The sequence below is a fragment of the Bos indicus x Bos taurus genome, chromosome 10, assembly GCF_003369695.1.
Source record: "Bos indicus x Bos taurus breed Angus x Brahman F1 hybrid chromosome 10, Bos_hybrid_MaternalHap_v2.0, whole genome shotgun sequence".
NCBI classification, from domain to species: domain Eukaryota; kingdom Metazoa; phylum Chordata; class Mammalia; order Artiodactyla; family Bovidae; genus Bos; species Bos indicus x Bos taurus.
The window spans coordinates 61,685,272-61,712,935 of NC_040085.1; the positions used below are offsets into that span (position 1 = coordinate 61,685,272).

The 27,664-nt window shown below is 40.5% G+C and overlaps 1 protein-coding gene and 2 non-coding genes across 3 annotated transcripts; 2 read left to right on the forward strand and 1 right to left on the reverse strand.

Annotated features, from left to right (window-relative positions):
* Positions 1-259: 259 nt before the first annotated feature.
* On the reverse strand, positions 260-27,163 carry TBPL2 (TATA-box binding protein like 2). The gene is made up of 7 exons (XM_027552881.1): positions 26,834-27,163; positions 23,442-23,899; positions 22,504-22,591; positions 20,671-20,762; positions 18,366-18,533; positions 11,675-11,769; positions 260-336 (listed from the first exon to the last, which is right to left on the reverse strand). The coding sequence occupies exons 1-7, from the start codon at positions 27,161-27,163 to the stop codon at positions 260-262; spliced, it is 1,308 nt and encodes a 435-aa protein (XP_027408682.1).
* On the forward strand, positions 12,442-12,514 carry TRNAE-UUC. Its single transcript has one exon. It is a non-coding gene; the product is annotated as a tRNA-Glu (tRNA).
* Positions 25,243-25,324, forward strand: TRNAS-GCU. Its single transcript has one exon. It is a non-coding gene; the product is annotated as a tRNA-Ser (tRNA).
* Positions 27,164-27,664: the final 501 nt, after the last annotated feature.

Below are 27,664 nucleotides of genomic sequence, written 5' to 3' on the forward strand. Positions count from 1 at the left end.
TTAATGATGTTAGAATATCATTCTAGCAAGGCCTTAACTCTTCAAATTCTGAAATCAGGTTACTTTTTCCATTTTAAAAATAACATACAATAGTCATTTCGAAAAAAAGTGTTATTTCTTAGGCATGGTTACACATACAGAATCACACTTTAATAATTAAAGTCAAAATGTGCATGGAACATCTACAGTCTAGCTGTTTCTGTTGCTGGGCTTATGCATATATTCAAACCAATATACTGTGAGATGTTGAATGATATATTCAGGCTTTTTTAAAACCCTTTAGAATAGGATAGATGTTTTCAAATGCTTCATAGATGTCAGAACGTTTTTTGGCACCTATAAAGAAATCCAAGTTTACATAATCTTTAATATAAAAGCAATGCTAAAATTTTCTTAAGACTAAAATTTCATTGTCACTTCCAATTACTTTTAATACTTTAGGTGTACCTGAGAAGTACTTTATTCCTGGTAAAGACAAAAGAATTTGGTGACTACAGTCATATTCCCACAAAAACATACCCTAGAGCAGATTTTTCTAGTATTTCTGTAATGTGGGCACATCAGTATGTCTTTAGCCTCCTAGGGCACAGTATGAAATATGGAATGTTATCTCTTGGTGTGCCATGGACATGACCACAGAACATGACCTTCGTCAGCAGCTGTGGGCACTTAGCTACCAGCGAAAGGGACTTCCTTTGATCTACTCAGCCTTAGTTAACATCCTTATTCCCTAATATTGACTAACAGAGTGAGACAAATTGGAACTGTTCTAAAGTTTTAAATTTCAATTTGGGAAGGGATTATTAGAGGGAAAGACTCTACCATTGTTACCCTTAGAGTTAAATTTCAGGAGGTCTTTAATTACAACTGCTCTAGGGGTTAAAATGGATAAAAATATGATTTAGACACACCACCCACCCTTGAGCGAGATTATCAGTCAGCCCTACTAACTACCTTTCGCTTTCAATGCTACACAGGCATGTTATGTTAAGGGTTAAGGACAGGTAGTACTTATGTGGAACTGTCAGTCCATCAGGGAACTATTATCTGATACTGGGCAGGAGACAAGGAGACTAATGAAAAGCGTATTAAAAACTGTTAACATGAAGAAAAATGGAAAATAGTTTTTAAGTTGATAAAGACTTGTTCTTGGGAGCTATAAACTTAGCTAGGAGAAAGGCTAAGTAAGACAGCAGAAATAACGTGTGAGACGTAGTTATCTGGTTTAAGGATGGGACGAATGAGAGGGAATTCCCAAAAGGAGAATCAAGAGATTTGAGAAGTAGGTAGAAATCAGGATTCAGAACCTAGGATGAGCTAGAACAATTTAAAAAGTGGAAAATGGCAAGTGTTGGCAAAGAGACTGAGAAACTGGAAGCCTCATACGTTGCTGGTAGAAACATAAAATGGTTCAGCTACTATGGAAAATAGTTTAGCAGTTCCTCAAAGCTGCTAAAAGAAGAATTACCACATGACACAGCAATTTCACTCCTGGGTACCTGGGAATATACTCCCCAAATTGAAAGTAAGTACTCAGACAAATAATATGCATGTAGCTGCATATTCATTGCTGACAATGGAGTATTATTCCACCACAAAAAGGAATAAAGTGCTGATACATAGTACAATGAGGACGAACCTCAAAAACATTATGTTAAAAGAAGTCGGACATGAAAGGTCACATATTATATGATTCCATTTATATGAAATCTCCAGAATAAGTAAATTCAGAGACTGGAGACTGGCGGTTGCCAGGGTTAGGGTAGGGAAGAAAGGGGAGAAAACCGCCTATGACATAGGACTTTATTTTGGAATAGTGGAAATCTTTTGGCACTAGAGTTGGTGGTTGCACAACATTTTGAATGAACTAATTGTCCCTCAATTTTTCATTTAAATGGTTATATTTGCGCTATTTGCATTTTATCTCAATAAATTAAAAAAAGTTTAAGAATCAAAAATGAAGTACTTATTAGCTTAATATGGTGGTGGGGCAGGGAACAGTATGCAAGGGCAAAAGTTACTCATTCACTGCCAAAGAGCCTCTACCCTCAAAGATGTCTGGTAGAGAGGCGGGAGGGTCAATCATTGAATGGTTAACAGAAACTCGGTACGTTTGAGGTAGCGAAAGTCCCTTAAGTCTCAGCAAATTTTAATTATAGTGCTAAAATTTTAGTTTCTAAAGAGACTGGTTTTGTAGAAGCCAAACTGTTAGTTTGGGAAAAAGTAAGACATCACTATAAAAAGACTCTGCGTCTCGTTTGATGGACTTTTTCAGGTTCTGGATACATTTGAATAGAACAGCCTTAATTGGGAGACAGTGAAGTAGGAAGATCCCCTGGAGGAGGGCATGGCAACCCACTCCAGTATTCTTGCCTGGAGAATCCCCATGGACGGAAGAGCCTGGCGGGCTATGGTCCACGGGGTCATAAAAAGTGGGACGTGACTGAGTGGCTAAACACAGCACACCACAGAAGCACAGTAGGTATAGCAGGCACAGATACACCTTCACCCAATGCCCCCTCCCCAAAACTAAAGTTCTTTTTTTTGGCAACTAAGTTTCTTTTTATATCTGAGTAACAGATATCCAGGTCCAGCATTTTGGGTAACCATGCACTTCAGTTTTTTCATAACACTTAAAAATAATACCTAGGGACTTCCCTGCTGGCCCAGTGGTTAAGACTCCAAGCTCCCAATGCAGGGGGCACAGGTTCAATCCCTGGTAAGGGAACTAGGATCCCACATGCTTCATGGGGCAGCCAAAAATTTTTTTTAGAAATAGCAAGAGCTTTACATTCAAGCCCAAAATAGTATAGCGTTCTGGTATCCCCTAGAGAGTACAAAACACCCATTGCCCAAGAGGGAACAGACACTGAGAGTGATCATTTTTTTATATCATAGAAAAACAACTTTGGACACAAAAAGGCTTTAGGAAAATTGTCTAGTGCAATTTTTAAAATTTATTGTGTGGGAAAGCAAGGCCCACGAAGTTGAAGATGCCCTGAATCGTGAGTATCAACTTTGAGAGAAGACTTCATGTATCTGCGTTCCTTCCTTTCCATGGAAGGTAAGCAAACAAACATCGCCAGGAATTGTAAATCCCAATGAGGGAACCTGGTCAATTCAGTGAAATATTTCCTCACTGAAATATTACCATAAAAATTTTGAGGAAACCTAAATTGGCCCCACAGTCCTATTAATAATCAATCTATAATCAAACCTCTCAATTTGGAGCACCAGACTTCGATTATATGACCCTTCTCTTTTAAACGAAATCTACCAGATCTTTCCTTCAAATGTATGATGATCACCAATTTCCCTGGTAGCTCAACTAGTAAATAATCTGCCTGCAATGCAGGAATTCAGTTCAGTTCAGTTGCTCAGTTGTGTCTGACTCTTTGCAACTGCAGGATGCCAGGCTTCCCTGTCCATCACTGACTCCTGAAGCTTGCTCAAACTCATGTCCATTGAGTCAGTGATGCCTTCCAACCACTCATCCTCTGTTGTCCCCTTCTCCTCCTGCCTTCAATCTTTTCCAGCATCAGAGTCTTTTCCAATGAGTCAGTTCTTTGCATCAGGTGGCCAAAGTATTTGGAGCTTCAGCTTCAGCATCAGTCCTTCAGTGAATATTCAGGACTGATTTCCTTTAGGATGGACTAGTTTGATCTCCTTGCAGTCCAAGGGACTCTCAAGAGTCTTCTCCAACGCCGCAGTTCAAAAGCATCAATTCTTCAGTGCTCAGCTTTCTTTATAGTCCAACTCTCACATCCATACATGACTACTGGAAAAACCATAGCTTTGACCAGACAGACCTTTGTCGGCAAAGTAATGTCTCTGCTTTTTAATATGTTGGTCATAGCTTTTCTTTCAAAGAACAAGTGTCATTTAATTTCATGACTGCAGTCTCCGTCTTCAGTGATTTTGGAACCCCCCCTAAAATAGTCTTCACTGTTTCCATTGTTTCCCCATCTATTTGCCATGAAGTGATGGGACCAGATGCCAAGGTTTTAGTTTTCTGAATGTTGAGTTTTAAGTCAACTTTTTCACTCTTCTCTTTTACTTTCATCTTCAACTCTTCTTCTTTTTCTGTCACAAGTGTTGTGTCACCTGATTATCTGAGGTTATTGATATTTCTCCTGGAAGTCTTGATTCCAGCTTGTGCTTCATCCAGCCCAGCATTTCGCATGGTGTACTCTGCATATAAGTTAAATAAGCAGGGTGACAAGATACAACATTGATGTGCTCCTTTCCCAATTTGGAACCAGTCTGTTGTTCCATGTCCAGTTATGTTTCTTCTTGACCGAATACAGATTTCTCAGGAGGCAGGCAAGGTGGTCTGGTATTCCCATCTCTTGAAGAATTTTCCATAGTTGTTGTGATCCACACAGTCAAAGGTTTTGGTGTAGTCAAAAAGCAGAGGTAGATGTTTTTCTGGAACTCTCTTGCTTTCTTGATGATCCAGTGGATGTTGGCAATTTGATCTCTCATTCCTCTTTCTAAATCCAGCTTGAACATCTGGAAGTTTATGGTTCACATACTGTTGAAGCCTGGGTTGGAGAATTTTGAGCATTACTTTGCTAGTGTGTGAGATGAGTGCAATTGTGTGGTAGTTCGAACATTTTTGGCATTGCCTTTCTTTGGATTGGAATGAAAACTGACCTTTTCCAGTCCCATGGCCACTGCTGAGTTTTCCAAATTTGCTGACATATTCAGTGCAGCACTTTCACAGCATCTTTTAGGGTTTGAGATAGCTCAACTGGAATTCCATCACCTCCACTAGCTTTGTTTATAGTGATGCTTCCTAAGGCCCACTGGACTTCGCATTCCAGGATGTCTGGCTCTAGGTGGGTGATCCCACCATTGTGGTTATCTGGGTCATGAAGATCTTTTTTGTATAGTTCTTCTGTGTATTCTTGCCCCCTCTTCTTAATATCTTCTGCTTCTGTTAGATCCATACCATTTCTGTCCTTTATTGTGCTCATCTTTGCATGAAATGTTCCCTTGGTATCCCTAATTTTCTTGAAGAGATCTCTAGTCTTTCCCATTCTGTTGTTTTCCTCTATTTCTTTGCACTGATCACTGAGGAAGGCTTTCTTATCTCTCCTTGCTGTTCTTTGGAACTCTGCATTCAAATGGGTGTATCTTTCCTTTTCTCCTTGTCTTTCACTTCTCTTCTTTTTTCAGCTATTTCTAAAGACTTGTCAGACAACAATTTTGCCTTTTTGCATTTCTTTTTCTTGAGGATGGTCTTGATCACTGCCTCCTGTACAATGTCATGAACCTCTGTCCATAGTTCTTTAGGCACTCTGTCTATCAGATATAATCCCTTGAATCTATTTGTCACTTCCATTGTATAATCATAAGGGATTTCATTTAGGTCATACTTGAATGGTCTAGTGGTTTTCCCTACTTTCTTCAATTTCAGTCTGAATTTGGCAATAAGGAGTTCATGATCTGAGTCAGCTCCTCCTCTTGTTTTTGCCAACTGTGTAGAGCTTCTCCATCTTTGGCTGCAAAGAATATAATCAGTCTGATTTCAGTGTTGACCATCTGGTGATGTCCATGTGTAGAATCTTCTCTTGTGTTGTTGGAAGAGGGTGTTTGCTATGACCAGTGTGTTCTCTTGGCAAAACTCTGTTAGCCTTTGCCCTGCCTCATTTTGTATTTCAAGGCCAAACTTGCCTGTTACTACAGGTATCTCTTGACTTCCTACTTTTGCATTCCAGTCCCCTATGATGAAAAGGACATCTCTTTTGGGTATTAGTTCTAGAAGGTCTTGTAGGTCTTCATAGAACCATTCAACTTCAGCTTCTTCAGCGTTACTGATTGGGGCATAGACTTGGATTACTGTGATATTGAATGGTTTGCCTTGGAAACAAACAGAGATCATTCTATCGTTTTTGAGCTTGCACCCAAGAATTGCATTTCGGACTCTTTTGTTGACTATGAGGGCTACTTCATTTCTTCTAAGGGATTCTTGCCCACAGTAGTAGATATAATGGTCATCTGAGTTAAATTTTCCCATTCCAGTCCATTTTAGTTCACTGATTCCTAAAATGTTGATGTTCACTCTTGCCATCTCCTGTTTGACCACTTCCAATTTACCTTGATTCATGGACCTAACATTCCAGGTTCCTATGCAATATTGTTTTTTACAGCATTGGACTTTACTTCCATCTCCTGCAATGAAGGAGACCCTGCTTTTATTCCTGGGTCGGGAAGATCCCCTGGAGAAGGAACGGCTACCCACTCCAGTATTCCTGGACTTCCCAGGTGGCTCACGACAGTAAAGAATTCACCTGCAATGTGGGATACCTGGGTTTGATCCCTGGGTTGGGAAGATCCCCTAGAGAAGGGAACAGATACCTACTCCAGTGTTCTTGCCTAGAGAATTCTATGGACAGAGGAGCCTGGCAGGCTACATGGGGTTGGAAAGAGTCAGACACGACTGAGCAACTTTCACTTTTGCCAGATCATTCCTTCAAGTTATGATGACACCAATTTGGGGGATAAACACCTTTGCTAACTGTGGTAAATGAGGTAGAAATTCTGTGGCTAGTGCACTGAGGAAAGCACTAGCTACTGGCTTGAGATCAAACCACATGGGCTCAAATGCAAGCCCTCCCACTAAGTTTGAAATCACAGGCATATTGTTTAACTTCTGAGCTTCTATTTCCTCACCTATAAACAAGGACAACAGTCTTCTCATAAGGTGACTATAAGGATTGCATGAACAAGTTTTTGCAAAAAGTCCTTTTCAAATGGTAACATTTGACAAGAGCTTAGCCATTTTTACTGTCCTAAAAGAATGTACTTCAGGATTAGGGATGCTGGGATGGCTGGTTCATGCATTCATGGCTTATCATTTGGTTCTGTGAGAATCGGTATCATGTAATTTGTCTGTCTCCTTCACCAGGGCTGGATTTTTGCTGGATAAAGAGTGTGTTGTATTTGCTTTCGCATCCTGAGCACCTAAAACAGTATATGTACCTCGTAGGCATCCAAAGTTTATTAAATATCTATCATCTAACAATAGAATTTGCAAACTCATCCATACCCCTTGCATACATGCATGCGTGCTAATTCACTTCAGTCATGTCTGACTCTTTGTGACCCTATGAATTGTAGCCCACCAGGCTCCTCTGTCCAAGAAATTTCCAAGCAAGAACACTGGAGTGGGTTGTCATGTCCTCCACCAGGGGAATCTTTCCCACCCAGGGATGGAACCCACGTCTCTTATGTTTCCTGCATTGGCAGGTGGGTTCTTTACCACTAGCACCACCTGGGAAGCCCTCCCTACCTCTTAGCCAGCCCCAATATCTCTTCCCAGGACTACCTGGATTTTCTAACTCTATTCTTACATCAAGTCACAAGTACACATCTTATTTTCCCAAGGGATACCGTATGTGTATACACATAAATGAAAATCTTACAAATTGGGGAAAAAATAAACAGACTTTAACCTCTCAAGGTATACATTTTGCAGTATATACTGAGTCGCTCTTAGTGGTAAATTACCAGCAATGATCAACAGGGATATCCTGTTCTCTGTCTGGCTCACTCACTATTAAATCTTGCCATTTTTATGGTGTCCTCCGACCCACTCATTTCCAAGAACCACTGACACCCAGCTGATTGAGAATGACCCTCCCTAACAAAGACCCAGCTTCTGCATCCTTTATGCCAGAAGGAAATAAGTATAAAAAGCATTTTACTAAAGCCTCTTTAAACTTCATATTCCTATCATCTGGGCAAGGCACGAGAGCAACAATTCATCTTTTTCAGTGCTGGGGAAAACTCAAGAAGAGCGGGCTTTCACAGAGGTAATAACAGCTAACATCTATACTGTGTTTACAGCAGGTAGTTTCTATGGGCCCCTGCCTTTTACATATGTAGAAATCAAGGTGGAGCACAAACTCACCCAAGGTCAACATAGCCAAGAGATGGTAAAGCTTGGATTAAAACTAGATGACTGGCTCCCACAGCTTAGCCTCTTAGCTATCACACCTGCTGCCTCTCACCACTAAGAGTATTTGCCATTCCTTAGGTGACAAGGAGTATTAGGAGGAAGGTGTCCAAAAGACCACACAGGTGTTTTCATAGACATCTAAAGAGCTGGGGGATAGTGTACGTACATGAAGTTGGTGGTCTGAAACCAGGCATGTGCAGCATGAACAGCTGTTCGACATTGTTAATGTTACTTAAGCTCTCCATTGTCCTCATTTTACAGGTGAGGAGACTGAGATATTAAGCACAACCTCACAGAATTAACTGTTGTTGTCTGGTCATTAAATCACGTCTGACTCTTTTGCAGCCGCATGGACTGTAGCCCGCCAGGCATCTCTGTTCATGGGACTTCCCAGGCAAGAATATGGAGTGGGTTGCCATTTCCTTCTCCTGGGTATCTTCCCAACCCTGGGATCGAACTTCCATCCCCTGCATTGCAGGCGAATTCTTTACCACTGAGCCTCCAGGGAAACCAAGAGAGTTAACTAGAACCCACATAAAAGCCCTTACTTATCATAATGCCTGGTATATGAGTACTTAACATGTCTTTATTATGTCTCATCTTGGAAGTGAAAACTGACATATATACTGTCACTGTATATTGTTCCAGCAGATCCTAGCTAGACTATTCATTTTACCATGGTCTGAGAAAAAGCATGGGTCCTAAATGTCATATTAGCTGTAGAAAAGCATCATAGACCAGAAAAAGTTGTGTTAAGGTCCCTTTGCCATTTGCTCTCTGGGACCATGATGAAAGACAAAGTAGGAAAGTAGGTCCTCTTTGTTCTCAGTTCATTTAACCATTCATTCAGTTGTAGCTTTGGACGTGCTGACTGCAGCTTTGGCACCTCAAGGGAGTAAGACAATTTTACAATTAGCTATGCCTGTTCTTTGAGCTGAACACATTGACAAATTTTCAGGGAAGGGTATTATATGGTCTTCAGTACCCTGAGTTGACATTCCTTTACTTTTGTAACTTGAAACTCCTAGCAAATGTGCACATGAAAGTATATCTTTTTCCTTTTTATTTGGGATAACTAAGAAAGTTGGTCTGAATTATGGATATTTAAAGAAACTTGTTCTTGCATACCTATAATAGGAACTTAGCCTGTACTTGGCAATTTGTACTTGTAAATAAGACAGTTTCCTAATGATACATAACACATAGATGAAAGCATCCATCCAAAGATCTTAAAATTTTTTTTCCCTGGAGGAGGGCATATATTTGCCTGCAGTATCTACACTATTCAATGTACTTGGCAGGCTTTTTCCCCTTTCTCCAGGACATATAGAGGGAAACTAGATCTTCCCAACCCAGGGATCAAACCCGGGTCTCCCGCATTGCGGGCAGATGCTTTAACCTCTGAGCCACCAGGGAAGCCAGTTAATTACCAGGAGGTCTTAATTATTCTAGACACTAAACTGGTTGCATCTGAACAATTGTTGCATTGTTGTATTCAAAAGGTTCTTGAATTCTAAACAAGCTCTCCCAATTTTGAAGATACATTATTTCTGAAAGAAAAACTGTAACACTTACTGGGCATTCTCAAGATTTAGTAACAGACACTCAATGTTTTTGGATGCTGAGTGATAACTTTATCGATGTTTCTCAAATTAATTCAGCTAATGCAGAAATCTCATTTGGCTTTACATGGGGCAAGATATTATTAAATTTTAAAGTTTATTTGGAAGAATAAATATTTGAGGGGAGCTAATCAAAGAGAAGCAATGACAGGAAATTGGCCTATCAGATATAGAGCTCACTAGGATTAACACACATTCATAACCACAATGTAGTAAAAATACAGTAGGATTATCATAGTATAATTCAGGAGCAAAGGTGGAACTGGAGACCAGACCCATATTTTAAAATAAAGGCCAAAAAAGAAGTCATCAGATATTAATAATGAAGGATATGTAGTTTTAGGTTGTCTGGCCAGCTATTTGGGGGTGGGGAATAGTCAATTTGGCTCGTGCCATAAAAACTGGGTATTTATCCTGGTCCCAGAGAGTAAAATGTGTAAAAAGTCAGACAAAATAAGGCGAAACCAGCAAACTTCAGTAGAATGGTGTGGAAAAGAGCCTCAACCATTTACCTCAAGAATTAAAAAAACTTTTACGTAAAAATAAGTGAAACTGGGAAAACTCACAAATAAAACGAAGAGTAATTATTTTCAATACTACGGTAAACTCACACAAACCCTTAGAGGGGGGAAAGTAGACAAAAAGCAGTAAGTTACATACACGCTATTTTAAAAAGATGAAATGCTGTTTACTATGCGGAAAAGCGATCAATTTCTATTTCTGATTACCAGTGAGATCCCTTTCACTTACACAGTTAGAGTTTTTTTCTGTAAATTATTGTTTTGAATGTTGCTGAGAGTTTGTAAAAGATACTCAGATACATTCCTGGCAGCAATGTATGATATAGAAAAACTGCATTGTATAAACCTTTTCAAAACAATTTCATAAAATAATTTGTACTAGGAAGCTTTAAAGTGGTCTGTCTTTAGACAAATATTCCCCTTCTGAGCATAGGTCTTCCCTAGTGGCTCAGATGGAAAAGCGTCTGTCTGCAAAGCAGGAGACTCGGGTTCAATCCCTGAGTTGGGAAGATCCCGTGGACAAGGAAATGGCAGCCCACTCCAGTATTCTTGCCTGGAAAATCCCATGGACCCAGAGCCTGGTAGGCTACAGTCCATGGGGTCACAAAGAGTCGGACATGACTGAGTGACTTCACTTCTGAGCATTTACACTAATAAATGACTCTCTACACATAAAAATAGCCAAACTTTTGTCCCATTAATAAGCAGCAAACAAAGAAAAAGCATAACCTGACAATGGGAGAACCAGTCTGATGCAGGAACATGTTAGAACAGAGGTTGGGAAACTTAGGTCTGCTGGTCAAACCTAGTCTGCTACCTGATTCTGTATAGACTGTGAGCTAAGAATGATTTTTATACTGAAATGGTTGGGGGAAAAAAGAAGAAAATTACTTGATATGTGTAAATTAAGTGAATTACATTAAATTCACACTTTAGAGCCTTTTTATTTATGTGGTGTTCACAGTTACTTTCACAATAAAACAAGGCTCAGTTGTGACAGAGACTCTACTGCCCACAAAACCGAAAACATTTAGTATTTAGCTCTTTGCAGAAAAAAGATTTGTTGACCCCTTTGTAGGAACATTGTTCAGACATTGAAAGCCTTCATTAAGAATTTGTAACAGTGAGTTAAGCTACATATGTTATAATGGTTATTAAAATGATAGGATGTAAAGATGAGTATCCCTGGAGTAGGAAATAGCTTATAAACTTCAGTATTCTTGCCTGGAAAATTCCATGGACAGAGAAGCCTGGTGGGCTACAGTTCATGGAGTCAAAAAGAGTTGGACACAACTGAGCTACTGAACAGACACATAAACACATAACATATTCATTTTAAATATATCAAAATGACATAAAACATGGAAAAAGTTATATTGTTTAACTTTAGGGACCAATGTATGATGTTATCTTTCATTTTGCTTTTCATTTTTTTCCCAGGTATTCTATAATACCAAGAATTGCTGTATGACAGTGAATAAAGTTATTTAAAAGGTAAAACAAAGCATAAGCAAAGCATACGCAAAGCTGTTGAATTTTAAGAAAGTCAGAATCTTAGAACTTACCTGTCAGCACAACTTTTCCAGATACAAAGATAAGCAACACAATTCGTGGTTTCACCATTCTATAAATAAGGCCAGGAAACAGTTCAGGTTCATAACTGTTAAGATATAAAAGAAAGAAGTTAAAAAATAGCACTATTCAACTACTTTCTCGTAATATTTGAGATCCAGCGCACAAAAGCAGTTTTCAAAAGCCATTTTACCAAAAACCTTTTGGCCATCTTGACAAAAGTAGTCTTGAGTGTCTTAGGTAATTTCTGTGGCAGTCAGTGACAGAATTCATTTTTAGTCATAATATTTTTCCAAGTGCAGACATCCTAAGCTTTTAGAAATTAAGGAAATTTAGAGCATCAGATTTAATATATTAAGATCTTCTTAGTTGAATGTTCTCTATTTTTCAAAAAAAGTCTATCAATAGCAATACATAAACACATTTTCAAAAATTTCCAAGTTCCACAATAATAAGCACATTGTGGATATATTTATAAAGTGCTACAGTTAACATTTTTAGCAGATAGAACCTAAAAACATTACTAGAATACTTTGGACAGATACTGTATACTAAATCATACCAAGTTTTACAAATTCAGAATTTGCTCCTATAAATAGTATCTCACTCCTTCCTAGAAAGGCTTGAGGAGCCTACAAAAAAGATGTCAGTAGTTAAGAGGATGTGATGAAATAAAACTATTCTCAAAACAATGGCTAATGGGGATAGAAAAGAAAGAAAAAAATCTAGGAAATTGAACACTATAATATACATGGGGAATTCCCTAGTGGTCCAGTGGTTAGGACTCTGCACTTTCACTACTGAGGGCACAGGTTCAATTCCTGGTTGGGGAAATAAGATCCCTCAAGCCGTGTGGTGCAGCAAAAAAAAAAAAAAGTTTTTGCTCTTAAGGAGTGGATCCAGATCACACAGAAAAACTCCATTCCATTCTGAAATGGCTCTGACCTCTTACTGGCACCAGAAAGATGCATGACGGTGGTGAGTGTACCCATCTGAAGTATATGGAGGTCGTTATGTGTAGACATGTCTTCCTGGGACATCACTCTATTTTCCTGCAGAAAGCCTGTCAGGACTTCTGCCCACAAGCCACTTCCGGACACTGGGGAGACAATGATACTAGCTGGAGCCCTGAAAAACTTCTATAGGAACTATGAAGTTCGAGCCAAGAAAGTAAAGACTAAGGGCAGAGAAGAAATGTTTTCATTTGATTTTCCAACCAAATCTGAAGACACTAAAAGGGAAAAGAGCAAATAAAAGTCTTTGGTATGTAAATACCTGGAAATGTCCCTAACCTGGGAAAGGAAACACACATCCAGGTCCAGGAAGCACAGAGAATTCCAAACAGCATCCACCCAAGGAGGACCACACCAGAACACATTGTAATTAAGATGGAAAAAATTAAAGACAGACTATCAAAGGCAGCAAGGGAAAATCAACAAGTTACGTACAAGGGAACTATCGTAAGGCTATCACAGCTGACTTTTCAGCAGAAACCCTGAAGGCCAGAAGGGATTTGCACAATGTATTCAAAATGATGAAAGGGAAAAACCTACAACCAAGAATACACTACCAAGCAAGGCTGTCATTCAGATTTGATGGACAGAGCAAAAATTTTACAGACAAGCAAAAGCTGAGAAAGCAGCAGCACCAAACCAATGTTAAAGGGACCCCTCTAAGTGAAAAAGAAAAAGCCACAACTAGAAATATGAAAATTAGAGAAGGGAAAAGCTCAGGTAAAGGCCAACAATGCACAGGAAAGGTTGTAAATAACAAAGCTAGCAGGAAAACTAAAAGACAAAAGTAGTATTTTCCAGGCAAGAGTACTGGAGTGGGGTGCCATTGCCTTCTCCACAATAGGCAATTAGGGAATTCAAAAAAGAAAAAGAATGATATCAAAAACAGTAATCATGGAGGGGGCAGTAAATATTCAGGGTTCTTAAAATGCCTTTGAACTTAAGAGATCAACAACTTAATTATGTGTATACACACACACACAGACAGATTGCTATATATAAACTTCATTTATGGTAACCACAGACCAACAATCTAATAATACATACACACAAAGAGAAAGGACTTTCCTGGTGGTCCAGTGGCTGGGAATCTGCCTGCTAATGCAAGGAACACGGGTTTGATCCCTGGTCTGGGACGTTCCCACATGCCTCGAGCAACTAAGCCCGTGTACCGTGACTACTGAACTCGTGCCCTAGAACCCCTGCTCTGCAACAACAGAAGCCACGGCAATGAGAAAGCATGCACACTGCAACTAGAGAATAGCTTCTAGATCACCACAACTACATAAAGCCTGCACATGGTAACGAAGACCCAGCACAGCTAGAAATAAAATTTAAAAAAAAGAGAGAAAGAAATCCAAACAGAACATTAAGGATAGTCATCAAATCAGAAGGGAAGAGGACAAAAGGAAGAAAGGAACAGAAAAGACCTACAAAAATAACCCCCAAGCAATTAACAAAATGGCAGTTAAGAACATGAAAGGGAAAGTGAAGTTGCTCAGTTGTGTCCGACCCTTTGCAACCCCATGGACTGTAACCTATCAGGCTCCTCCAACCATGGGATTTTCTAGGCAAGAATACTGGAGTGAGTTTCCAGTTCCTTCTCCAGGGGATTACCCTAATCCAGGGATCGAACCTGGATCTCCTGCATTGCAGGCAGATGCTTTACCATCTGAGCCACCAGGGAAGCTCCAGTAAGAACATACGTATCAATCGTTACCTTAAATCATAAATTGACTAGGGACTTTCTTGGTGGTTCAGTGGTTAAATATCTGTCTTGCAATGCAGGGGAAGAGGGTTCGATCTCCAGTCAGGGAACTAAGATCCTATATGCTGCAGAGCAATTAAACCAGTGAGCAGCAACTACTGAGGCCACATGGTACAACTAGACAGTCCATGGGCTGCAGGAAAGATCCCAAGTGATGCAGAGAAGAGCCTGTGTGCCGCAACCAAGACCTGATGCAGTCCAATACATAAATACATTCTAAAAAATTAAGAATAAAACTACCATATGATTCAGCAGTTCCACTCCTGGGTATATAGCCAAAGAAATAAAAACATTCAGAAAGATACATACACCCCAAAGTTCACAGCAGCATTATTTACAATAGGCAAGATATGGCAACAATGTAAGTGTCCATCAACAGATGAATGGATAAAGATGATGTGATATATATACACAGTGGAATACTGCTGCTGCTGCTGCTGCTGCTAAATCGCTTCAGTCGTGTCCGACTCTGTGCGACCCCAGAGACGGCAGCCCACTAGGCTCCTCTGTCCCTGGGATTCTCCAGGCAAGAATACTGGAGTGGGTTGCCATTTCCTTCTCCAATGCATGAAAGTGCAAACTGAAAGTGAAGTCTCTCAGTCGTGCCCGACTATTAGCAACCCCATGGACTGCAGCCTACCAGGCTCCTCTGTCCATGGGATTTTCCAGGCAAGAGTACTGGAGTGGGGTGCCATCGCCTTCTCCACAGTGGAATACCACCCAGTCACAAAAATGAATAAAATTTTGTTATTTGCAACAACATGTATGGACTTGGAGGGTATTATGCCAAGCGAAATAAGTCAAAGACAAATACTGTATGATGTCATTTATATGTGGAATCTAAAAAATACATCAAACTAGTGAATGTAACAAAAAAGAAACAGAATCAGAGATACAGAGAATGAACTATTGGTTACCAGTGGGGAGAGAGAAAAGGGAGAAGAAGGGATTGAGAGGTGCAAATTGCTATAATGTAAAAAGAAATAAGCTACATAGATATACAGTACAGGGAATATAGCCAGTATTTTATAATAATAGTAGATTTATAATCTATAAAAATTTGAATCACTATGTTGTACATCTGAAACTAATATTGTAAATCAACTGTACCTCAATAAAAAACAGATACATACATATATATACAAAAAAAAGTCTTTGGTATGTAAATCATGGTGAACTGTTTTTGGCTTCAGAACCATGATTTTAAGGTACTAGCATGATGAACTCCCAACTAGAGATTTACTTCATTTTATTTACTCTCTACTTCATTTCAAAAGAAGGCTGAGACAGAAAGAAAAGAGGTTTTGGTTAGAGATGGAGAATATTTCATGAAGATTGAAAACAGCAAATAGCTGCCAATCTCTTGGACCAAACCAGCTCATTCAAATCTGTTTAAATGTCATTCCCTTAAGAAGTCTTCCTTATCTTCAGCCCTTCCCCAGTTACATTAAGTATCCTAATTGATGGTACCAAAACAAGTCTTCCTTATCTTCAGCCCTTCCCCAGTTACATTAAGTATCCTAATTGATGGTACCAAAACACGCCAAGAGGTATTCACCTTCACCATTATACCTTCATAGTTACATTTCATTATTGTCTTTGGTTTCTCTGTTTTCCCTTTTAAATAGTGGTTCCATAACGGCAGGGGCCCGTGGCCGCATTGATTACCACTAGCATCACAGCATCTACTACCCAGTAGCCACCGAGATTCTACTCATCTAAGAAATATTTAAGATAACTTTGATTTATTGGATTGGCCAAAAATTTCATTTGGATTTTTCCATGAGATGGAACACACTTTTGGGCCAACCCAATAAAAACTGAATGGAAGGGGAAAAAATTGCTCAGGGAAAATGGAAAACAATTATGGCGTAGAAAGACTGATGGAGAAGCTGCCCAGTAACAAGTGAGATACGTATTATCAGATGCTGATATACATATTTGTAGAATCAGGGGAATTAAATGAACTCGAGGTTTTAACATAAAGCAAACTTGACTTGACAATTATAAGTGGTATGTTGCCATGGTTCCCCACAGGGCTACAGGCAATTAAAGGAAGTCTTCATTTTAAAGGCATAAATCTGCTGAGAAAGAGGTTTTAATGCCCCAATGTCACAAATACACACTGAAGTTGTAATCCATAAGATAAGGATGGAGGGCATTTTGGGGGAGGCAAAAATGAGACTAAAAAGAGGTATCGGTGAGAGTATCTGGCCAAATTTTTTAAAAAAGATGAATGAGATCATAAAACTGGCTTACGAGGAGGGGAAAACAGTGATAGACCCACTCCAAGTGACTAAAAGCAGTGCATCAGGTGAATTCTCATCTTGCCCTTCTGCAATTTCATTTTTCAGAGGTAGAAGTACTGACAAGGGGGCACTCCCACTCCAGATTTAAATCTGACCTACAAAGAAGACAATCTTGGTGAAAAAGAAATGAAATTTAGGGGGAACTGCACACATCATTTCAGAGCCCTAAAGGGCCAGAAAGGGGAATGCCAAGACTAATACAGACATGTACCTCAAAATTGGGCAGACATCTTTCACATGTTCATTAAAAACTGCCTCAGAGAAAGATAGACAGGAGGTCCAAGGTTGAGGATCTGGAAGATAGAGTATGTGTTCAGAGACTCTTAAAAATGAAGGTTTTACTATGAGTCTATGAGTCATTCCAAGATTGAAGGAAGAAAAGGACACATAAAGAGGCAATACATCTTGCATGGGGTGCTTCTCAGTGAACTCAAGGCGTACCTCATAGGCACTTAATAAACATATGCTGAAAAAATTGAGGCAGAGGAAAAAATGAAAAGACAATCAAGAGCAAGATATTGCTTAAAGAATATCATAAAAGCTAAATCTCAGAATGAACAAAATTTTTTTTGAAAGTTAGGGGAAAACAAGGCACTTTTTAACTTCTGTTTAGGTCATTTCTCAATGGAGAGTTAACAAACATTAAAGAAAACACAGCTCTATGATCCCTGTCTATTATTAAGCAGAATGATTGCATAAAGGCAAAGGGAAGGAAAAGCAGAGTGAAAGGACTTCAGTTCAAGTTAGATCACAAGAATTTAAGAGCATCTGTGATTCTAAGCCAGTTTAAGTGCCCTGGCCTAAGGGGTGGTGGGATTTAGTGTTAGTCAGTCACCCTCCATCACCATTCTCTGAGGGCCTGAACAGGCTGTGAGAAGCACAGAAGCAGCTGGAAGAGGAGCATTTGCTGTTGAGATGGGAAGTTTCGTTTTAAGAAGCCAAGCAGGCTAGAGATACTCCCCAAGAAATATGAATCCATGAAAGAAGCTGTGGTGGGGGCTACAGCCACACACAGCAAAAGAAAACCCTTGAACAAACTCCATAGGACAAAAGCTAGGTAGGATTGCCTTCATAAAGTATGCTACGGCCATTCTTTATCATTATAATATTATTTTAAAATCTTCTCTCCAGCTCTTTCTCCTCTCACTGGCTGTCAGCCCTTCCTACTTACCTAGTCTGTATCATACCCTTTCTCTTCCTGCCATTGCCACCACCCCCAGCCAGGTGTGACTTTTTTTTTAGAAATCTATACATTAGTGAGTCTCAATGTGTGGGCCTCTGGCCAGCTGTAATGGCATCACCTGTGAGCTTGTTAGAAAGGCAGAGTAAAGCAGAATCTCTGGGGACTGCAGCCCAGGCAGGAATGTGTGTTGATAAGCCGTCCAGGTGATCGCTATGCAATTTAGTTTTGAGAACCACCGTTTCAGAAGATTAGACACATATGGTAACCAATGAGGACTTAGGTATAGCAATTTAACCCTTTCACTTATTGTGGCTTAAAAAAATGTACACTTTCTCTGAAAGATAATATATAAGCAATCCAAATAGAATTTTAATATTTTGGTAAACTCAAAGTGAAGTTATACAATCATACCTACTGAACTGCTGATGGGTTAGCACCAAACCTTCCAGACTGATAGGAAATCTCACATCACAGCTTGCAACCATGTTCTGAATTGTAAAATCGAGGAATCTGGCAGGAAAGCCCAGCTTCTGCACCACACGGGCGTACTTCCTCGCTGCAAGTCGAGACTGCTCTTCGCTGGGGAGGGGCAAGATATTAAAGATGTCTTAATCACTGCGACTGCTGACAAGTTGGGCTATATTCCGACACTTCTCTGATTTATTTTTTTAGCATTTGTACCATGTTTACCCTTCACTGTATACAAGGAAGCTGCAGACTTTGAAGAGAAGGACCCACCTCCCCTACTACTGTCTCTAGCACCTAGAAAAGGCTTTGGTACAATGGACAGTTTTGGAATCATAAACAGATTTGTGTCTTCCTAGCCATCTTTTCAGAGAAGGCAATGGCACCCCACTCCAGTACTCTTGCCTGGAAAATCCCATGGACGGAGGAGCCTGGTAGGCTGCAGTCCATGGGGTCGAGAAGAGTTGTACACGACTGTGCAACTTCACTTCCACTTTTCATTTACATGCATTGGAGAAGGAAATGGCAACCCACTCCAGTGTTCTTGCCTGGAGAATCCCAGGGATGGGGGAGCCTGGTAGGCTGCCGTCTATGGGGTCGCAGAGTCGGACACGACTGAAGCAACTTAGCAGTAGCAGCAGCTGCTCCCATTTTAAACAATGCTGAAATGTACATCTTTGCAGAGTTGTCCAAAAATGACTTCAAAATGGAGATTTCTAGATCAGAGGATACACAGATCAACAGAAGAGAAAGTCTGGAAACTTACCTGGACACAGGTAAAGAGCATGCAAAACAGGTGGGGGAGGAACAGATAAAATGGATTCTCTGATAAATGTATCAGGACACTGACTGGCCATTTGAAAATACTGAAATGAAATTCTAGACTCGCTGTGCCCAATATGGTGGCCACCAGTTACACTGGCTATTTAAATTTATATTAATTTTAAAACAAAATAAAAAGTTCAATTTCTCTGTGGTATTAGCCATATTTCAAGTTCTCAGAAGCCACATGTGACAAGAGGCTACCACACTGGACAGCACAGGTACAGAACATTTCCTTCATCCAGAGAAGGCTCTGCTGCTGCTGCTAAGTCGATTTAGTCATGTCCAACTCTGTGCGACCCCATAGACGGCAGCCCACCAGGCTCCCCCGTCCCTGGGATTCTCCAGGCAAGAACACTGGAGTGGGTTGCCATTGCCTTCTCCAATGCATGAAAGTGAAAAGTGAAAGTGAAGTCACTGTCATGTCCGATGAATCAAAACATTAATTTCTTCTCTTCAATATAAAGCAAGACTTAAAAGAAACAAGAAAAACATATGGAGGTCAATACTTACACATGGGGAATGCCTTCCTAAGCGTGAAGCCAAACACTGAAGCCATAAAGAGAAAGATTGGATAGACTAACCATACACACACAAAATTAAACTGTGTATAAAAAAAAACAAAAAAATATTACTAACATTAATATGGGAGAAATACTTATAGTCCAAAATGGCAAAAATACTTAAATACAAAAAGATAAATATCTCCATAGAATATTGGGCAAAAGATACAGTAGACAGTTTATATCCTTATGAAAAGTTAGTCTCACTAGTAAATAAAAAGAAATGTAATTAAAACAATGTAACTTTTGCCAATAAATTTGGCAAATAGATAGAAGAATATTAACACTCAGTGTATATTGAAGAAAATTGGTACACCCTTTCAGGAGGACAATTTACTACTCATCTACTAACACCTAGAGGGAAGAGCAGCTCTCCTACTAGTTTTATGGCGAACAGACCTCCATCAGCACAGGGCTACCTCGGCATGAGATCCAGGAAAGAGAAGCCTTTTAAGAGATCCCTCCTGAGTGAATGCTCAAGCTAATGCTCAAGAAATGTCTAATTCCCCTCCTTTGAAAAGTTCTATCCATGTATCTGCCTGCAATGAGGAAAATACACAAGAACTACTTCCCCAGATTTATAACAGGCTTTACTACTATAGCTTTTCTTTTTTTCATTTTAAATATACCTTAGAAACAAGTTGTAATAGCCTAGTGAAGCCCCCTTCACTATGGGAGACTGTAAAGTGGGATATGTCAGTATTACGAGGCTGAATGTTTTTAACCCCTAACTTCGCATTTCATGAATTTAACTCTTCAGCAAAGTATTTTGCATCTACTATGTGTTTTAGAATATTAATGCCATCCTTCCTTGTTTCACATACTGAATTGTTTGTCTGGTTTTGGAGGAGGGTGGCTCCTCTTACCTTTTGGCTCCTGTGCAGACCATTTTCCCAGAGCTAAATATGAGGGCTGTAGTCCTGGGCTCTCGGATCCTCATTATGACAGCGGCAAATCTCTAAAGACAGAAGCCAAAAGAACAATTAACCTTCACTAGGGGTTAACACCTGCTGAAGCTGAAACTCCAATACTTTGGCCACCTGATGCAAAGAACTGACTCATTGGAAAAAACTCTGATACTGAGAAAGATTGAAGAGAGGAGGAGAAGGGGTGACAGAGGATGAGATGGTTGGAAGGCATCACTGACTCCATGGACATGAGTTTGAATAAGCTCTGGGAGCTGGTGATGGACAGGGAAGCCTGGCATGCTGCAATCCATGGGGTTGCAAAGAGTCAGACATGACTGAGCAACTGAACTGAACTGAAGGGTTAGCACTATTCCAGTTGCAAGGGTGAGCTAGACATGAAAAGGGTTAAATAAATCGAAATTTAGTGGGAAACTAAAAAATGTCTGGGTCTATTCTCCTACCTTAAGGTTAACAAAATGATTGTGATTCTAAAATGTACATGATTCTAAAAGGTAAGAAGAATAATAGTAAAGCTAAAATTTGAGTATCTGTTAATGTTTCAGACCCTATGCTAAAAGCTTAACAGGTCTTATTGCATTTGAAGTGCCGACAGTAAAAAGAACCCCAAGTCAGAGCTACACACAACTGATCAAGGCCTATTAATGTTTTCCAGATGTTTACTAAAAAGGTGGCACTCTCACCTGATATTCCTTTTGTTAAATTCTTAAGACATCTGAAATGCCAAACCAGAATTTTTCCAGCTGTCAAGTCTAAGTATGGACAAATCCTATGCACCAAATTGAGAGGAGAGCTGAGGACGGTAGAGAATAAAATAGGCTCAAGATGTTGATTGCTCACTTGTGTAGTCAATCATAGCTACATCCTTAAAAATCCTGGCCCGTCACTGGGCTTCTGTCCTCATCATAGCTAGCAACACAAAAGATAAACAGGCAAGCTTTGTTTCACTAGGTAATATTCAGGTAATATTTAAATTCGGATGTCAACAGCACCACTACCACAACAGGAAAAACAAAGACTTTATCCATAAATAGTTGATGTTGGCAAGGTCCTCTGGGTTCTGACTAATATGGCCTTTCTCATCTAACTCCTTAAATCTCCACTACCCAAGACAGTGAACTTTTCCCCAGTAGGCACCAGGCCTTACTCGTCTTTGTACTAAGTAATTTAACTAATCATTAAATGTTGATTGAATGAACAAATCCTAGGTAAACAGACCACTGAAAATGGGATACCTGGCCTTGGAAAGACACAAAAAAGAATAGATTTTATTAAACTTTGATTTTAATAGATAAGATAGAATTTAATAAAATAGATTTTATTGAAGCTGGAATCATACACTTCAGTTTTGCACTTTATACAATTGAGATTTCCCAGGTAAGAGAAACTATAAGTGAAAAAATACATGTGTCAGCTAAATGGGAAAACAATTAGAAAAAATTATTTCCATGAGTATGATGACATTGTAAGAAAGTTAGCATTTCCATAATCAGGCTGAAAATAGCCACACTGAAAGGTTTTTCTGATTAACAAGAGAAACATCTTAATGTTTAGAACTGCTTAATAAGTATTCAACACAGAAAATGAAATTATTTTTATAAGTTCAAAACAGAGAATGAGGCAATTAAACTTTCAAATTGCCAGAAGTCTTCCACCAAACATTTTTTCTTTTTAAAAAATATTAACAAAGGAATGAGTCAATATCACGATCCTATGAAGGAAAGAACATCTAAATAGAACCTAATTATTGAAAAAATTACTGAGAAATCTTACCTTTGGGTTATATTCTGCGTTTTTTGCATGCAAAGCTATTTTCTTCAGATCCAATTTACAGGCCAGGTTTACAGTGGAAACTATGTTCCTAAAGAAATAAGTCAACCTAAGTTATACCAGATTTAAAAAGTAAAAAATAATTAAAACATATTTACTTCTTCATTTTATAGGTTTAGGTGCCTTCCTAGGGGGAGAATTATTCTAAATGTGAAATATATAGTTACACAGTCCTTAGTATATTGTAAAACTCCTAAAGGACTAAAATAGCTTTTTCTAAAATTTCATGACTAAAATTAAGTTTTAGATCTTTTTCAAAATGCCTCAAAATAGAAAGCACAACATCAAATCAACTTGCAAATCAAATTCAGTTTTACATTTTTTTTATCCTTTGTGTTATTCCAACTCCAACCACAATTTATAACAACTAAAGTGCTTTAGTGTAAACAATCAGAGAAGGCAATGGCACACCAGCACTCTTGCCTGGAAAATCCCATGGATGGAGGAGCCTGGTGGGCTGCAGTCCATGGGGTCTCAAAGAGTCGGACACGACTGAGTGACTTCACTTTCATGCATAGGAGAAGGAAATGGCAACCCACTACAGTGTTCTTGCCTGGAGAATCCCAGGGACGGGGGAGCCTGGTGGGCTGCCATGTATGGGGTTGCACAGAGTCAGACATGATTGAAGGATTTAGCAGTAGCAGCAGTGTAAACAATATAATCCTTCAGGAATATGTAGACTAACCCTCAACTCCTGCTTAGGAGATCAAGAGTTGGTGCTTCATTTTTCAGGTAAATAGTCTAAAACCAAGTCCACTAAGAGCTGATAAAACAAAGGATACTGAGATCTGAAATTTTCTTCCCTACACTATTATGATCCCATTCAAGAATACAAAATCTATACTCAGAAGCATTACTCATCTAAAACAACAGCAACTTACTGTAGTTGAGGCACAATTCCAGAACATTCTGAAATAGGGGCCATTGGTGTCATAGGAGTTATGGACGCCAGAGGCATGGAGTGTGGTTTCTCAGGAGAGGGCTGGGCTGAGTTACCATCAGCAGGGTGCAGATGTGAATGGGAACCTGACCCACTGCTGCTGTTTAAGGCCAGGCCAGCGTCCAGTTGGCTGGGTAAGGGCAACCTAATTTGCCGACTTTGAGTTTTACAGTTTTCTTCAACTTCATGCTTGCTCCTAATGACAGTCTGGTCTTTATTTTCTTGGGAGAGCTCATCTGGTAAGAAGCTAAGATCCACAGCTGAGAAACTGCCAGATGCTTCTGTGACTTCTTCAAGCTGGGGATTAAATGCAGTCTCTGGATTGGATGACGTAAGCATGTCCACATCATAAGGCACAGCTGGGCTCAGCAGGGGTGATCTGGATGGCGTAAGGGCATCCTAGGCCGTTCCCAAAACAGACAAAACACAACAGACAGAACATCATGTCACACCCAAAGGATGCCAACCTTGGCTGACAGGCAGTGTGTTCAGGAGGAGGCCGTTCAGATAGCTTATATTCACACCCTGCTCTTTCCAGAAAGGCTCCTTAAAGTTCTACTCTAGGGTTACAACACACTTCATGAAAACAGGAAAATGTATCTTAAAATACAGAAAAAGCATGTTTCATAAAATGTTTTTCTTTGGTTAGATTTGTAGTAAGTTGCTACTCTAAACCCACTTCTGTAATTCAGGTAAGTTGGCAATCACGCTATAAATCTGTACTTTGAAAAGTACAGATTTTTCTGTACTCCCTAAGTTGATTATAAACTTTAGTTGACTTAAAGGTTTTTGGTGTTTTTTTTTTTGAGTTTTAAAATCATATTTTTAAAAAAAGAGTAGTAAGTGAAGGAAGCTGAGGATACAGCCTTGAGTGCTAATCAAGCCTCCACAAAGGACTCATCTTTATTCCTTCTAGTCAAAGGAGAGATAAGAAATCATTCCATTTATGTGCATAGGGGGAAAGTTATTGAAATTTAAATGGAAAGACTAGTTTAAATCAATGTATTGTATTTCCAGCACAGGGACGGCTAATCAACTTCCATTATCATCAACCGAGGGAATGAGGTGTGCAACTGAGGGAAACAGCTAATATAAAACTCATGGCCTTTGTTATGGAAAAAAATTGTTGGTACATATTACCACCCACATCACCCAAGTTGCATGCCTGGATTCTATATTTGACCACTAGTTGGCAGGATAACCTCACCCATCAGAAGATCTTGCTTCTAATAATTGAACAGTCACGAATGCCTTGTGCTATGTCTTCTCCATGACAAACTTATCTCAGCTAATACGTCTGGCTAAAAGTGTGTGCTCAGTCGTGTCTGACTCTTTGCAACCCTATGGACTGTAGCCCGCCAGGCTCTTCTGTCCATAGAATTTTCCAGGCAAGAGTACTGGAGTGGGTTGCCATTTCCTACTCCAGGGGATCTTCCTGACCCGGAGATGGAACTCATATTCTTTACCACTGTGCCACATGGGAAGTATATATATATATATATATATATATCTGTGTGTGCTGTGTACTAAGTCACTTTAGTCGTGTCCGGCTCTGTGAGAACCACCAGACTCCTCTGTCCATGGGATTCTCCAGGCAAGGATACTGGAGTGGATTGACATGCCCTCCTCCAGGGGATCTTCTCAACCCAGTGATGGAACCTGGGGCTCCTGCATTACAGTCAGATTCTTTACCATCTGAGCCACCAGGGAAGCCCGTAATAAGTCTGGCTAGATCCTATTGGGACGAGGTGGCCGAGTGGTTAAGGCGATGGACTGCTAATCCATTGTGCTCTGCACACGTGGGTTCGAATCCCATCCTCGTCGGCCTGTGGCTTCTGTGGCCCGCTTTGCATTTTATGGGGCTTCCCTGATAGCTCAGTTGTAAAGAATCCTCCTGCAAAGCAGGAAACCCTGGTTCAATTCTGGGTGAAGATCCGCCGGAGAAGGGATAGGCTACCCACTCCAGTATTCTTGGGCTTCCCTTGTGGTTCAGCTGGTAAAGAATCTGCCTGCAATGTGGGAGACCTGGGTTCGATCCCTGGGCTGGGAAGATCCTCAGGAGAAGGGAAAGGCTACCCACTCCAGTATCCTGGCCTGGAGAATTCCATGGCCTGTATAGGCCATGGGGTCGCAAAGAGTCAGCAGGACTGAGCGACTTTCACTTTTACTCTTTCACTTTCGGATCCAACTGATGGTGCTGTTACCACGAGTCCAGCAGATGGCAGCGGTGACTAAATGTTAGACAAAAACACTTAGAAGAACGCAGTTATTCTCTTAAAATAAGATTTGACCTTATTTCATTTTGCATTATATTTTGCCCCTATCTCCCTCCACCCCTACCCCACAGGTGGGCCCTAGGGAAAGTGAGGTGGGGACAGCGGCCCAGACCCCTCTCCACTGTTTCCATGGCCTCTTCTGTTCTAGCCGGAAAAGATTCCATCAGCCAATTTACACTAAAGAACTAAAGTCTGCAACATCGGTGACTCCCCTCCTTTTTCCAATTATGGCATTTTAGCAGAAGGCAAAACTCCCACCCAAAGAACTGAACTTCAGCAAGGAATTTGAGGCAATGGCAACAAGATAAAAAGAGGGATGTTTTATGTCAGTGGAACCCTGAAAGCCTCCTGTCTGAGTTTATTTATAGGAACACACCTTAGAGAACAAGCTTACAGAGTATTCCCTAAGTATACAGAATATAGCCTTATACTTGAAGAAACTTTTTTGTTAAACTGTCTTTACAGAGCCATTAACTCATCTTTCACAGAATCTTCCCAGCTTGGGCTCTCCTTTGCAATGTTAAATACTGTGGGACTTCACTATTTCTACTTCACTGCTAATCACTGGTCTATTTAAGCACCCCCCAACCACCACCACCCCCTCTGTAAGTTGCTCTCTTGCTTTTTCACTTGTTCTTGACTCCGCCACATGCATGATCTTAATTTCCTTAGCACTGATGGAAACCCAGGCCCCTAAAATGGAAACTCAGAGTCTTAACCACTGGACCAACAGGGAAGTCCCTTTTTTTTCTTTTTGAGGACTCTTTCCTCTGTTTTCTACAGTTCTTAGATTAAAAAGCAAAACCTCAAAATGTAAGAATCAACAAACTGAAAGAAGCCTCAGGTGTCTCCAATTTGTATTCACACTGGACCAGCAACCTTTAGTAAGTTAATTCATCTTTCGAACCTTCTAGTTTTTCAACTGAAAGATGGGGATAATGAAGCCCACCTCCTACAGTCGCTAGAAGTTTTACTAGAGATAAAAGGAAGGCAGACTCCTGGGTACGCAGGACGTGGGCCCTGACTCTGGGACAGTGGCGGCGGCTTCCAGGCTCACCTGGGAGGAGCACTGGTCCAAGTAGAGCTCCAGGTATGTCTCCTCCATGGGTGGAGGGCTCACTGTTGGGAGTTGAGAGGTTGGGAATGGGGGGAAGAGCCAGAGCGAATGGAGCTGTGGCTGAGTTGGCCAGGCGTGTGGGGCGCAGAAGCCATTTATTGGCCCGCGGCTGCTCGTGGCAAGGCGGGGCCTGGGCCAGGGCTGGGAGCAGGGGACCAGGGGCTGGGCAGGGGGCCTAGCCTGGTCCCCCACGTCTACGCTCCCACAGATGGCTGGAGGGAACAGATGATGAACCAGGGAGGGGGTTGCAGAACTCCGCACCCAGCCCATGAGTCCCTTACCTTGCTGGGGAAAGAGGGCTGGGGCAGGAAGACTGTTCTCGCCTGAGTGCAATCACTGCACTCGGCCCACAGCTGAGAGGCAACGCGGCCTGCCAATCTGGAGAGTTCCTTCCACCTGCAAATGCTGCCTTTGCCTTTTGCAGGAGAAAAGGTCTCAGTGTTGTTGTTCAGTCACTAAGCCATGTCCGACCCTTTGGGAGCCCATGGACTACAGCACGCCAGGCTTCTCTGTCCTTCGCAATCTCCCAGAGTTTACTCAAACGCATGTCCATTGAGTCGGTGATGCCATCCAACCATCTCATCCTCTGTCTCCCCCACTTCTTTTCCAACCCTCAATCTTTCCTAGCATCAGGGTCTTTTCCAATGAGTCAGTTCTTTGCATCAGGTGGCCAAAGTATTGGAGCTTCAGCATCAGTCTTTCCATGGAATATTCAGAGTTGATTTCCTTTAGGATTAACTGGTTGGATCTTCTTGCAGTCCAAGGGACTCT

Excerpts from the sequence above, each read along its gene's own strand:
- TBPL2 (XM_027552881.1), bottom strand. The coding sequence starts at position 27,163 with ATGGGCTGGGTGCGGAGTTCTGCAACCCCCTCCCTGGTTCATCATCTG. Across the intron at positions 20,763-22,503 it reads ACGCAGAATATAACCCAAAG|AGATTTGCCGCTGTCATAAT; the intron begins GTAAGATTTCTC and ends TTCTGTCTTTAG. Across the intron at positions 11,770-18,365 it reads ACCCATCAGCAGTTCAGTAG|TTATGAACCTGAACTGTTTC; the intron begins GTATGATTGTAT and ends ATATCTTAACAG.